At 42.3% G+C, this 14,490-nt stretch overlaps 1 protein-coding gene across 3 annotated transcripts in view; it reads left to right on the top strand.

The window, feature by feature from the left end:
- SERGEF (secretion regulating guanine nucleotide exchange factor) overlaps positions 1-14,490 on the top strand; it is an 88,215-nt gene that overhangs the window by 66,747 nt on the left and 6,978 nt on the right. The window contains exons 11-12 of one of the 3 annotated variants that reach the window (XR_012679385.1): positions 7,466-7,654; positions 14,085-14,168. The exons of 1 other annotated variant lie outside the window; for it this stretch is intronic. Coding sequence is in view for 1 of the 2 variants with exons in the window: in XM_075187548.1 (XP_075043649.1) it covers positions 14,085-14,246 (162 nt within the window). In the remaining variant the exon portion in view is untranslated. Of the gene's footprint in view, positions 1-7,465; positions 7,655-14,084; positions 14,247-14,490 lie in introns of those variants that run through there. One more of the 3 variants, XM_075187548.1, reaches the window with a different exon arrangement.

Consider the following 14,490-nt stretch of genomic DNA (forward strand, 5'->3'; position numbering starts at 1 on the left):
TTGTAAAAACCTGTGTTCAAACCCTATAGTATACCTATTGTGCATTAGACAACTTTTATCTGATTAGTAGGAGTCTGTTTAACACCTCTGGTTAGTATACAGTGACAAAGTGGAGGGCTTTTTTTTTTCTTTTTACTTTTGTTAATACTTGTTTAAATGATAGTGAAGTATAGCTACTGTATTGTATAAAATAGTTTTCAGTAACTCCCTGTGTATAAGTAAAGAAGAAGTTAATGTATTTTGATAAAAGGAAGGCTATGATTCTGTCACCTCACCTGATTATTTACTCAGAGATGCCCTGCAGTCACATAAGAGCAATCAGCCGTTTTTATTGTCTAATTAAGAGTCCCAATTCCTTTGGCTAGAAAGTACTATATTTGGGTCACTCCAAGTTCAGTGTGTAATCCTAATGAGAAGCATAATGGATCAAAACAATACTTTCCATAATCCATGTTTTGAGAAAGTCTTTGCATAAATTTGTAACTGCAGAAAATAACAACATAATGTGGGTCAATGATATATACACGCCTCCTAAGGTACTTAAAAGAAACGCACTCAACGTTGACGTCCCAGGCCTCTACCCTAACCTCCGGATAACCAACTCCTAACTCTGTAGAGTAAATTACTCTACAGACAGCTCAATATCCTCCACACTCTCTTTGAACGTCAAACTAGAAAGCTTTAGTGATTTCTTTGGCTGCCGACAGCAGCCAATCTATTTACTTACTATCTGCCGAAGCCTCAGGTAGACTACCAAGTGAATGAAACTACCCACTTTGCACCCTCATATCCCAGCTATGTAGATCAATCTTCCGTGACGACCGGGACGTCACTTCCTCTTTGTCCCAGGCCTTCACCAAGGCAATGGCCGGAATGCTCTGTCAGCGCCGTGTTCCTGCATGAAGGGACAGCCAGGCGCATGCGCAAATATTTACATTAATTAACAGCCTTCCATTTGTGCCTCCTTCCTTTTGGCTTCCCCTATGTATATAAGGCAGGGAAGGCGTAGCTTTTCTGCAGGTTATAGCATTTATGCTGTGCATGGCTTACCTGCTGTGTGGATACTCTGCTGGACTTCTGATTGATCTCTGTTGTGATCCCTGGCTTGTTTCTGGACCCTGCTTGAACTCTGATTGGCTTGTTATTTGGATACCCCTGCTTGCTGCCATTCCTGACCTTTTTTCCCTTCCCCTGGTTACTCTACTAGCTATGAACTCCTGATCATGGACTGCTTCTGACTATCCACTTCTGTCTCTTACTGACGCCTGCTATCTACTTGCTGCAGTATTGAATGTTAGCTTTCACTATGCTAAGAGTTAAGACCTGGGGGCATCCAAGTACCTGTGAGCACAACGGGAAGAGCTGCGCTATGTGAGGACCTCTGTCTCCTGTTCTGAAAGCTTATGCCAATAACCGTTAGCCATAACAAGCAGACTTTGAAATGACATAGCAGATATATGCTATGGGCGTTCCATCAGAGGGAGTGAGTGCCGTTTTGTAGTGCTATACTGCACGCTTTCTTGTAGAGACTAAGTATATTGCAAAAGGATAAAAGGGTATTTGCACACAGCGTGCGTAACTTTGAATGTTCATAAATTACTCTTCCTGTTGACTTTTTTCATGAATGTACTTAAAAGACCACTTTTGCCAAACTATGCGCATTTGGAAGCTTATTATTTACTTTGCAACAATTAATGTCCCAATTTGCACATTTTCTTCCATTTCACCCCTGCAGATGCCCACAAATCCATGTATTGTCACAAAAGACCAGCCACTGTGTAAATGTGATTTGCACTTGGGTCTGAATTTTTGCATGGATATTATTAGCATTTATCACTTATTTATATAGCACCACCATATTATGCAGCGCTGTACTGTGTCATTCATTTCGGTCCCTGCCTCATTAGCGCTTGCAGTCTAGTCTCTCTAACACACACACACTAGCATCCTCTTTTTTTAAGTCCGTTGCCAATTAACCTACTGGTATGTTTTTGGAGTGTGGGTGGAAACCGGAGCACCTGGATGAAACCCACAAAATCATAGGGAGTACATACTCCACAGCGATAGGGTCCTTTTTCAGGAATTAAACTGATAACCCCAATGCTGTGAGGCAGCAGTGCTAACCTCTAGCTCCCTAGTGGTAATATGGGAGGTTGTGCTGAACAATTAGAACTCTATAGTAAGTAAAGGTGTCATACCTATGGGTGCTCGAGCCATGCAGCAATGGCTGCTACTGTGTCACTGTTAATGACGCTTATAATGTAGTGTAATCAATGTCAAACATATTTGCACAATTTTATTACTAGCTGGAAATTTAGTTTACAAATCTGATTTATTTTTTCTTATTATTACTGCTATTCATTTCATTTGAGTGCATAGATGGCCATATTATGTAAATAATGAGATTGATGGGTTTATCTGCATTGCATACATTAATAAATGGGTGCCTCTCTGTCTATTGTGGGAGTATTATGGTTGTATTAACCACTTTGTGATCGTTTACGTTTTTTCTCCTGCAGCTCAGCAAGAGTACGCTTCTGTAACACACATAGAGGTAACGCGGCATTATTACCGTTAATATGCTAATCTTTAACTCTGGTTTTTGCTTGCAGCTCAGGGAGTCGCGAGGGTTAAAATTACCGTATTAACAGTAATAGATTTAGCGTCGTGTTACTGGCGGGAGAATTTTATTCTCCCCATAGTGTTGTTATACTTTTGTTACAATTTGTGTGAGTTCCTTTTCTTGTAGTAACTATGCTGCCTGATAAGAAAAGTTATCAATGTAAAATAAACTTACTCAGTTTCTAGTTATGAATTATTTTCCTTAATTGAAGTTTTTAAATATAGGTAAACTGAACACACAAGTCCTGTTGTGAACAGGGTCGGTGCAAGGTCTGTAGGTGCCCCAGGCAAAGTTTCAGCCTACCCCCCCCCCCCCCCCTCCTCCCCCCCTGGGAGGTTCTCACTAGAGTAACGGCCTCACTTGCAGTCACACCCCTTCTTCAGCAACAATCTGTCCACACCGCTTGAGTCTAGTGGAGAAAGCGCAACAATTTCTGGAGTGCAATAATCCGTAGGGAATGGGCGGGGGGGAGGTGTCCGAGGTGACAGGCAGAATTAGAGAAATTACTATTATAATGGCACCACATGCTCTGTATTTCACAATTGCAAGTCAAATATAGAGCACAAGGTGGCAATGAGATAATAATTTTCTCCGCCATAGTTTTAAAATCAAAGAAAGGGCATGAGGTGCCAAATAATCACACCCCTCCCCCCCCCCCTATTTTTATTTTTTTAAACTCGCCACTTCCTGCATTGGGCTTTGTGCACCCCCCCCTTTTTAAAAATAAAAAATAATAATAAAAAAATAACATTCTATCTATTTACTCTTTTTTTTCTCCAGAAGACTTGTCAGCAGATGCAGGAGGCTCTTCACACTTCTTCTGTCCTCTCCAATGGCTGCCAAAACGCTCCTCGGATTCCAAAACACAGAGGAGGGGGGTGGAGCAGAGCGGTGCATGCTGGGAGGAGAGGGGGCTCTGGGAAATAACTTAACTCACACTGTCTGTCAGTGACAGACAGTGTGAGAACATGGGGGCGGGGACAGCACATTTCTGGACCTGGACAGAGGCGCCGCCGAAGAGGGCTATTATGACATGATCACTGACTGATGTCAGTGATCATGTGTGAGTGCGGAGCGCGCATCCATTGAACAACCACTGGTCCTCTCCGAAGCAGCAGGCGCCATTCCACCGCTGTACTCTGTCCCAAACACCACTGACTACAGTAGAAAATCTAGTCAGCGGCGCTCTGCAAGTTCCGGCACTCTAGGCAACTGCCTAAGGTTGCCTAATGGAAGCACCGGGCCTGGTTATGAAGCCTATAAAATGAGAATAAATGTAGCTCAAACAATGCATGCTGTGAGCTGTGCTGTTCAAGAAAGGAAAAGAAAATAATGTGTTTAATTGTAACTGTGTAAGTAAAGCAACGCACAGCAGTAAATAACCTTGAGTAATTAGTGTGTTAGAAATTGGCAAAGTAGAGAAATCTGAGATGCTAGCCTCAAGGTCAGATGCCAAATTATCCAGGGAATTGACATTGATTTCATAGCTATACCTTTCCCTGGACTTATATATCATGTATAGCTGGTGACATTTGTCTGATCAATATGTAACTGTAACACAGACCTCTAATCCTTAATCAATATAATGGAAAAATTAATAATAAAAAAGTAAAGAGAGGAGGGTGTGTAATTTAAACATAGTTGATTTATTATAAAAAGATCTCAAAACATTTATAAATATATCTAAAATCCCAAAAAAGAAAAGAAGAGAAGGGCCAAATAGTGTAGTAACTCTTTTTTTTTTTTCAATAAATTACCAATGCAGAAAGTGGATACTTACCAAAACACAGAATATTTCAGGCTTATCTAATGTTTTGATGAAATGCTGTAGAGTCTTCCTTATCAGTTTTCCATGTCACATTGATAAATACAAGGAGAGATTGAAACTCAAAAGGGAACCAAATAGTGTATTATGCTCCTTTTGTGAGGGCACATTCAGTAAAATCTCATAAATATGCATGTACCATCTTAAACTCTTTCCAATATTAGATTAAAACACCCTATTTTAATGGTAAAATAATTCATAAAAGAGCATCCATATGCTCGTATATTTAAAAAATGACAATAAAGCTTATCGGAGTTCCCCAGACCTGCATAGACGTTTCAGAAATGCCCCAACTCCTGGCCACAAAGAAGGTCCCAATGCCAATTTATGGAGAAGATTGTTACAACCGCAAGTCCAGATGTGTTTCGTCTAATAGACTTCATCCACTGGGCTTTCATAACCCCTTGATAAATAAGTTTAAATATTCCTGTGACTGGATCACTGATAAATAACTTTTGGTAAAAATGTATTTAAAGGAAATAGCGCAGGGCGCATATTTATATAACTGCATAGGCACTTATTTCTGTTTATTGTAAGATAGGAAGTCGTTATCTCTGAGACCAGGGTAGACAAGTTGGTCTTTCCTGTTTTCACCTTACTAAAGGATAAGCCTTATTTATGATGTATATAACTGATACAATAGGCCTTTGTGGATAAAGGTCTTGTGTGTGTTGGGATGTATTTAGTATGGAAGTGTCATTGTTTAGGATTTGTAAGGTTGCTTGTGGAAACCTGCAATTAGGACATGTACAAGGAAGTCTGATAGCAGAAAGTGCTAACGAAGTTTTGTGATGAAGTGTCATGTCTGCTCCGGCCAAAGACCTCATCAGGGGGTCGTTACTCTGTGGCCTTTGCCAGAGTGAATTTCATAGATAAGTGTACATTTTGTTAGCCTTGAAATGTATGTAAATTCATGTTTGTGTCAATATAATATATCCTGTTTCTAAAAATAGACTATTTCTGAACTGTATAAAAGGGGAGCTCTGTGAGCATGTAAGTGTTCTTCTGAATTGTCATCTGACCTGATCACACTGGGACCTTCCACCAGTGTGTGTGAGCAATAAACATCTTGCTTTAAAGACCTGCTTGGATTCATCTTCAATATTGCTGTATTCCTGTGATCTACAGATTAGACCCTAAAATCTAATCCGTTCTCCGGCCGTCTCTGCGGTTTGGACCCAAGCTATTCCAGTGCCAACGCTCTGCGCTACCCAGCAGCCCTGGTTAGTGTGATAGGCCAGGGGGATCCATTCACAGTGGCAGTGTCACAAATCGGGATCTTAGCCGCACTTACCTCATCCGCCGCTGTCATATCACGGCTACCTGGGTCCCTTCTGGTCATCTGCAGCATTCCCGTTCTCCACACCTTTGTTTGTAAACAAACACATACTGTTTGTTCTGCTGCATGGGCGCGGCCATCTTGGATGCAGTCAGGTGATCATTCCAAACCAACCAGATTCAGAAGCTGTGATCACATGAACTGATCAGCCAATAGTTGTTTGGGACATCCTATTTAAACCTGCTGCTGTGATCTGTTCATTGCCAGAACAACACACTTCTCTCCAGAGGATAGTTCTTGGCTTCAGTGTTCCTGACTGCATTACAAGTGCAGTGTTCCTGTCAGAATTACAAAGTGCACTGTTCCTGTCTGCATTACTAGTGCACTGTTCCTGTCAACATTTCTAGACTGCTCATTCCCCTGCTATATTCTACAATGAGCAAGAAGATCATCCAGGCTGCTAAGTTCTGTTTCACTCCTGCTCCAGCTAGTCCCAAGGGTCCCGAATCGGATCAAGAAATTCAGACGACCGTGACAGGCAGCTCCTGCCTCCTGGACTTTTGACTTGAGTGTCATGTATTATTTGTAGTGCCTCTGTTCACCAGTGGTGCTGCTATTGTGCCCTTTCTTTCATAAACTTGTTGCACTAATTATCCATTGCACCCGGGTGTCTCTCTACTTATATCTGTCACTTCCAGCATACTTTGCTGGTTATTGCTGTTGCTATTCCATGTTGCTGTGCTGTTCCCTGTTGGTCCCTGCTGTGCTCCTGGTTCACCCGTTCCCTGGGATTTCTTCATACTACCTGTTTACCGGCATCAACCGTGTTCTTGGTATTTGCTTTCTGCATCTCCCTGCAATCCTCATTCCTACACCCTCCTGTTTGTACCTTCCAGCAATAAACATTGTGTGTTTCACCATATTTCATGCTCCTAAGCTGTGATTTCTGCATTGAAACGTGACACCTTAGTTTTTCAAAGAGGTTGTCAGCGGTATGCCTCTTAGTGTAGCCGGTGATACCCAAATGTAGGTTACCACTTTGTGTTTGCACCAGGATGAGGGGGATATTTGTGTAGCTAACAACGACACTAATGAGGATGATGATGTTTGTTTAAGTCCTGCACCAGTGGAAGCAGTTCTTGCCAGTGATAAGAAGAAGGCCATTGTCATGCCAGGATATAAGACCAAAAAATCGACCTCTTATGTGTGCAATAGGTTTTACCCAATCCTGACAATAGTTGTCTAGCCATTTGTATTGTTTGTAAAGCCACACCGACAACACCTTCCTCATCAATATCCTAACTAGTTCACATGGTCTTCCTGGATAGATTTCAAAGATTCAGATGACTTTAAACATGTATGTTCAACATAGGTCTAGCTCCACAGTCTCATCGCCCTACCCTTTCCTTCCTCCCCAGTGTGTCTTTTCTTCACTTATCTACTTTCTTTCTCTCTCTCTAAGTGTCTACCTTCTCTTATGGGAGTGTTATTGATGTTATGCTCATCTTCGCATTCAAAATAATGCGTAATGAGTCATGTATGATTTTACATTAGGTGGTTGTTCATTTTGTATAATTGTTAACAATGTGCCTTACCTTTATTGCTCTTTGTGGGCATCCAAGTATTATCTTTGACTATTCGCATTGAATAAATAAAGAATATACAAAAAAATATCCTCACTAGTGACCGGAGTCCTACATTCAAGTTGCTAAGGCTAAATTTCTTCTCCCCCATCCAGGATTACTCTGAAGAATTCTTGAGCATTAGTCCCGCTGCTGCTGCTGCTGGGGGTGGATCTTCAACCCAGAAGCAGACCAAGAAGAAGACTACTAGTAGTTTACAACAATTGACTGTTAAACAATCCTTTGCAAGAGGAAGCAAGTATGAAAGCTGTCACCCAGTTGCAAAGTGCATCACAGACGCCATGGTGACTATGCCAGTATTAGATCTGCATCCAATATCCACAATTAATGTAGTTGGTGTTAGACAGTTAATTGAGGTCCTGTGTCCCTGTTACCAAATTCCATCACGACACCATTTTACTAGAAAAGCAACTCCTCACCTCTACCAGAAGGTTCCATAAAATGTAATTATTGGGCTACAAAATGCCATTCTACCCACAGACATGTGGACAAGCGGAACTGAGCAAACTAAAGATTATATGACTGTGACAGCCCACTGGGTTGGTAAATTGCCTTCAGCAGCAAGAATAGCAGCAGCATGTACCCAACAATGCCAGATTAGTCCGAGGCAGGCTACTCTGTGTATCAGAGGCTTCACTAAGAGGCATACCGATGACAACCTGTGTGAAAAACTAAGGGATGTCATTGCAACATGGCTTATTCAGTTTTGACTCTCCTAAGGATATGTCATTTATGGTAACACTACCAATATTGTGAGAGCATTACAGCTGGGTGAAATCATTCACATTCCCTGTTTTGATCACACAATCTACTTGGTGGTACAGAGCGTTTTGAAAAATTACAGGGACGTGCAGGAAATGCTGTCTCTGGGCCGAAAAATTCTTGGACATTTTTGGCATTCTGCAACAGCCTGTAGGAAATTTCAGTAGCTGCAAGAACAATTTATTTTGCCCTGCCACTGTTAGGAACTTGCCTTTCCTTCCTCTTCCGGATGGCAGCCGATGCGCGGTGCTTCCGTGCAGTGCACGGCTGCGGTCATGTGACTCTAGAGACGGGGAATTTGAAAACCCCTCTCCTATTTCTGGTTTGCTCTGAAACTCTCTACTTGGCGTCTGGCTTCCCCTTGGTGTTCCTGTGTTGATTCAGTTGATTTCTGGTCAACACAGGGATGCTATATTTGTAGGATTTGGGGCACAGAACAGTGTGCCCCTCCAGAGACTAACATCCCATGCTAAAAAGCAATGAGGCTCTTTTTGACCCACCTAAGATGGAAATGTACAAGATTGTCTCATATACCAGATGAGTAAAAAAGAACCACACATTTCAAATAAACTTGAATGAAAAAAAGTATCTCCATTTTGGATGTTAAACTCTTCTTTTTTTTTCTTTTAGTCATTCAAAAAGAGTTTTCTTCTCTGCTTAAGAAATTAGACATATTTTTACAGTTGTTTTTCAATCCTTCTAAAAAATTTTGCTTCACAGTTGGGGTGCAAAATGTCACCCAAATAGATATATATCTTGTCCAGGAAGGATCAATGAAGGAGACCAATTACATTAGATAAAAGATGTTCTTAATGCTGATGATTCTGTTCACATTAAATTGTATCTCTATATAAAGACCTCAAGAATTTGTGAAGACTTTCCCTATCATCAAATGGAACTTGAAATGTTCCCTGTGTTTTGATATGTGGTCATATATCTTATTTAAGGCTTGGTCAGTCTCCCACTGCAGTAAACACCAAGCAAGATAAAGATGTAAGCGTTACACAAAAGTCTATTGAAAATCAAAGCAATTTCTCAAGTTTCCCCAAGAGGCATGGAGTATTGAAAGTCCAATGAATCCAATCAACACGGTTGGTAGCTTTGCTTGGGTAAAGAATGCTTAGGCTTCTGTGACAGTTGTGCAAAGCAGCAGCATAGGCATCCTCCATACTTTTTCCAATCATTATTCCCTTGATATTATATCACGGGATATTATCAATTTGGCAGGCGTTCTTTAGTCAAAATTCTTTATGTAACATATGCTGCCTTATTGGTTCTTTATTGTCCCCCCATCTATTGCTTGGGTACATACCAGAGTAAAGGCTGCCATGGAGGAGTGAAGGGAAGAAAAGTGAGGAAATGGAATGAACGGTGAGATAATTCAAAGTATTCCATTACAACTAGGTTGTGTGTTATGTTTCAGAAGACAGCTTGGGAAGTACTCAAAAGAAGAGGAGGAGCTGGCTTTTATACTCACTGAGGGGCCTAGTTAAACAGAACTGAAGGGACCTTAGAAAAGGCTGTCATGGAGTTAGTACTTTGAGGAAAAAGAATTAACAGTTAGATAATACACATTTTTCTACTTTGTCACCACTTTTACTTCCAGGTTACCAGAACCATTACTTTCAGTTTACTACCACGTTAATCTCCTTATTAACATTTATCAAAATCAAATAATGCAGAAGAGGCTGAAGTTGATCTTTTGGACCCATCCACATAGATTCTGTAAGAACCCAGCAAAAGAACTAATAGTGTGAAATGAATGATGTGCAAAACACCACAATCTCAAACTTAAATAAACACTTGTAATCAGACTTGTCAGTTGACAAACTAATAATAATATACTCCTGATATTTTAGGACATTCCATAGAGTCAACCTATTCAGGATATAGTTGAATAGGATTCTGAGCTACAGGATATTAAGGCACAAGTAAGGGCACCTCAATAGTTCCCACCTGCCTTTAGCATGCCACCCCCTCCTCCAAACTAAGGAATTAAATGGAGTCAATTTTGTGAAAGTGCATGCGAAGAGGTTAGGTGTGTGTAATCTGATCCTGCTCACTGTACATCAGTTCCTGTTGGAGTCCACAACTGGTCATAAACAAGCTGAAAAGTGCATCATCAATCATGTTATCTGTAGCAACTAGCTCTGCTGCTCCTACTTGCTGGTCCTCTACGTCCCTGGCTCTGCTCTCTCTGGGATTGCGGTATTTATGGGTGAGGATGTACTTCTCCAATTGAAAGCTTAGTTTCACTGGACTCTATTCCCAAGGCTAGTGATGCATTCTGCCAATTGGGTTGTCCTCCTCATACCCCAGACTTCTACTGTAAGGCAGTAATTTGGAATGGTGTGTATGTTCCTTTTTTATTTTCCTTTTTTTTTAGGTTTAGATTGAAAACTTTGCAGTTGGCAGACACTAGTGGCTTCTGGTAGTTACAGTTCGATGACTGTCATTCAAGTTCATAATCTGACTGACAGTCTCCTTGTACAGAATTTAAAATGAAGGCTGAAAATAAGTTGAACACATTGATCAACACTGATCATCAACCATTGATAGACTCTGGCAGGTAGAACAGTGGTCGAATTCTTCAAGTGCACAAATGTTGCTGCAAATTTTTGCATCTTTGTCAATTTTTCAAAATGTTTCAAGAAGCATTTTCCCACTGGTTCAAGCATCTATACTGTGCAAGGGACATTTGTCAGTCTTTTCTGGGACATTAAAACAGGTGGTTCTCAATAGAATGTATTTAATAAATGGGAGGTCTCCAAAAATGTTTTCTGCTTTAGGCAACTACAAATGCCAAACCATAACCATACCTCTGTTATTCCACTCCAGAATCCAAAGCTTCACTTCCAATTGGTTCCTCATTGTGTAGAAAGAAGCATCACTCTCCATGACTGCAGATTCACAGCACTGCCGTAGGGGGTTTGTTCTTTCTGAATACATGTAGCGTGTCCAGCATAATCAGAAAGCCACTTCTACGGTCAATGGAACTTAATATGAAATATTACATCTGTTAAAATAGATGTGTCAAGTGTATCATAAAGCACAGTAAACAATTTTTTGGACATGCACCAAGTTGTAATTCTCCTTATGTATGCATGCAACTGATACAGTCATTTCCAATTATTGTAGATTTGTAGGCCACCACAGGGCCGTACAGTGGAGAAACACTAGGCATTGCCCTGCTCATTTCAGAGCTTACACTCTCATTGTAAGAGCTGAAACAAGAGGAGAGAATGTGACTCAGAGTGGAGAATGGGACAGTTGTGTGTGGGCATTAGTGTAAGTAGTTTAATGAATGGTACCTTGGAGCCCTATCCCCATAATCTTGTTTGCTTATTTACATTATAATATTGATTCACTAGATTTTATATAATCCTGCTCAACAAATATTAACTTATAAAGTCAAGAGAATAAGAATAGATGGTGAGAATTGCACCTGGGGACATTTTCAGAGACAAATCTATAAAACCTGGGACTTTTCCTGGAAATTAGGGACAGTTGTCAGGTACGCCCATGGTAGCTACAATCAGGGCTGCCAAGAGGAATTCAGGGCCCTGATACAACAACTTCATGAGGTCCCCATTATAGTTGAGCATGGCAAAAAAAATAATTGCGCGGGGCGTAGCTAGCAGGTGAAAGCGCTAGGCCACCCTCCTACAGAATAAAAAAAACCCTGCATTGTTGTGTACATCATTAGCACAAGGGTGCAGTGCCCGATCGCCGGAGCGTGACATATGTCCCAGCACTCCTGACTTCCAGGACATCTAGCACCACAGTGTAGCATATAAAGAATGCAGTGTGTACATAAAGAGTTCACAGTCTTGATCTGCCCCTTACATTGAGCAGAACAGGTACCAAAAATCAGGATTGTCCCACTAGAATCACATTTCACAGACTGTCCTGCTCTGTCCTACCTGTTCTTGTCACTTTCACCACCTGTGGCTGCTGGTTTCTTTAGTTACGACTTGCCTGGATCCTGGAATGATGGGGGCCCTATTTGTAACGGGAAAAAAAAAGTACATTTACAAAATTCCAACCAGTTCCGGCGTTAAATCAGTAGCACCCACGAGTAATAATTAGGCCTTCCTCCAGCCCCAAGATTAAAATAATAGTATTCCCATTTAATAAATAAACCTATTTACCTCCCTGCAAACAGCCCCAGCAATAAATTAATAGCATTTACATTTCATAAATATACCTATTTCTCGTAACCATCACTGCCATTAAATAATTCATAGTCACATTTACTAGAGACCTCATTCTCCCCAAACTCACCCCACATTCAATAGCCTCCAAACCAACCCATCTTAAATGAATAAATTGCCCCACCATCACTCACAAACAAAATAGCACCCATTAATTAGACACCACCTACCTCACACACACTCTACATTGCCACAAGCCCCCTGTGCCATCACACACACACACACACTACCACAAGCCCACTGTGCCATCACACACACACACACACACACACACACACTACCACAAGCCCACTGTGCCATCACACACATTACTGTGCCCCTTCATCATCACCACGCTGTGCCTCCTTATGATCACACTGTGCCCCTTCAACATCACACTGTGCCCCTTCATCACAACCACGGTGTGCCTACTTATGATCACACTGTGCCCCTTCAACATCACACTGTGCCCCTTCATCACAACCACGGTGTGCCTCCTTATGATCACACTGCGCCCTCCATGCTGCCCCCTGCTTCACCTGGCCCCCCTTCATCACTCTGTTTCATGCTGGCCCCCTTCCATCACACTGTGCCATGCTGCCCCCCTTCATCACTGTGCCATGCTCCTCCCCCCCTCCATCACTGCGCCATGCTGCTCCCCCTCTCCTTCATCACTGCGCCATGCTGCTCCCCCCCTCTCCATCACTGCGCCATGCTGCTCCCCCCCTCTCCATCATTGCGCCATGCTGCCCCCCCTCTACATCACTGCGCCATGCTGCTCCCCCTCTCCTTCATCACAGCGCCATGCTGCTCCCCCCTCTCCATCACTGTGCCATGCTGCTCCCCCCCTCTCCATCACTGTGCCATGCTGCCCCCCCCTCCTTCATCACAGCGCCATGCTGCTCCCCCCTCTCCATCACTGTGCCATGCTGCTCCCCCTCTACATCACTGCGCCATGCTGCCCCCCCTCTCCTTCATCACTGTGCCATGCTGCTCCCCCCTCTCCTTCATCACTGCGCCATGCTGCTCCCCCCTCTCCTTCATCACTGCGCCATGCTGCTCCCCCCTCTCCTTCATCACTGTGCCATGCTGCTCCCCCCTCTCCTTCATCACTGTGCCATGCTGCTTCCCCTTTCTCCACTCTGTGCCTTTGTTTCCCTCCCACTGCCTTTGTTCCTTTACTTACCTTTTTATTGGTTTCTTTCATTTCATCTCTTCTGTCTTCTCTGCGCCGCTCCTCACTGCATGTCGGGCGTGACGTGATGATGTGAAGCCCGACATTCATTGCGAACGGAGCAGAGAGTAAGGAAGAGGGACACCAGTAATACCATCACCTGAATGTGTTTTTGTTTCGTTTTTTAAATAGCCTGCACCCCCCAGCAATGAAGGGGCAGAGCCGAGGCCAAGCGGCAAAAAATAATAGAACAAATATACATATGTATAAAAGACTTTAGGTTAAAAAAAAGAAATCCAAAAAATGCTGTTATCAGTGAGGCTGGCAGGTTCAGGCCCGGGTAATTAGTAACAGCCCCTTCCCCTCTCGGCGGCCCTGGCTACAATCACAGCCTCACAAACAATGTATATTAGTTAGGTACTGCTCTGATATTGTATGTCCCTAATTCTGCTTTTGGTGCATAGTAGCACAGAAGGTTATTGTTCAAGTCCTCCCCCCCCCCAAACATTGACACTATGTACTATCTCATCAGCAGGGATGGTACTGATGTTGTAGTGATTGAGTGATTGTCTCCTTTCTGTTCAGGCAATACTGTATATTCCTGGGGCTGGAATGAGCATGGTATGTGTGGCACTGGCTCTGAAGACAATGTACCCATCCCAACAGTGGTCTGCATTCCTGACACAGATACATTGAGGGTGATTGGATGTGGAGCCGGACACTCTATGGTTCTGGGTGTATCTTCAGGTTAGAGAATATCAAAATGTTCATGAATCATGTAGACTTTATTTTATTTGTGCATTTCTGCTAAATTTACTATGGTCGTAAGTGCTGTATATTTAACAGATGTATCGAAAGAGTTATTGTTTCAGCTGATCAATGTAAATAAACATGTGGAAGTGAATATTGGTGTTACCCTAATTGTCACTAATTGTAAGCGCTTAAATGTTATAATTACATGGGTATTTGTACTTACACATCAGATGTGCCC

This window comes from Mixophyes fleayi, chromosome 10, assembly GCF_038048845.1.
Source record: "Mixophyes fleayi isolate aMixFle1 chromosome 10, aMixFle1.hap1, whole genome shotgun sequence".
Classification (NCBI taxonomy): Eukaryota; Metazoa; Chordata; class Amphibia; order Anura; family Limnodynastidae; genus Mixophyes; species Mixophyes fleayi.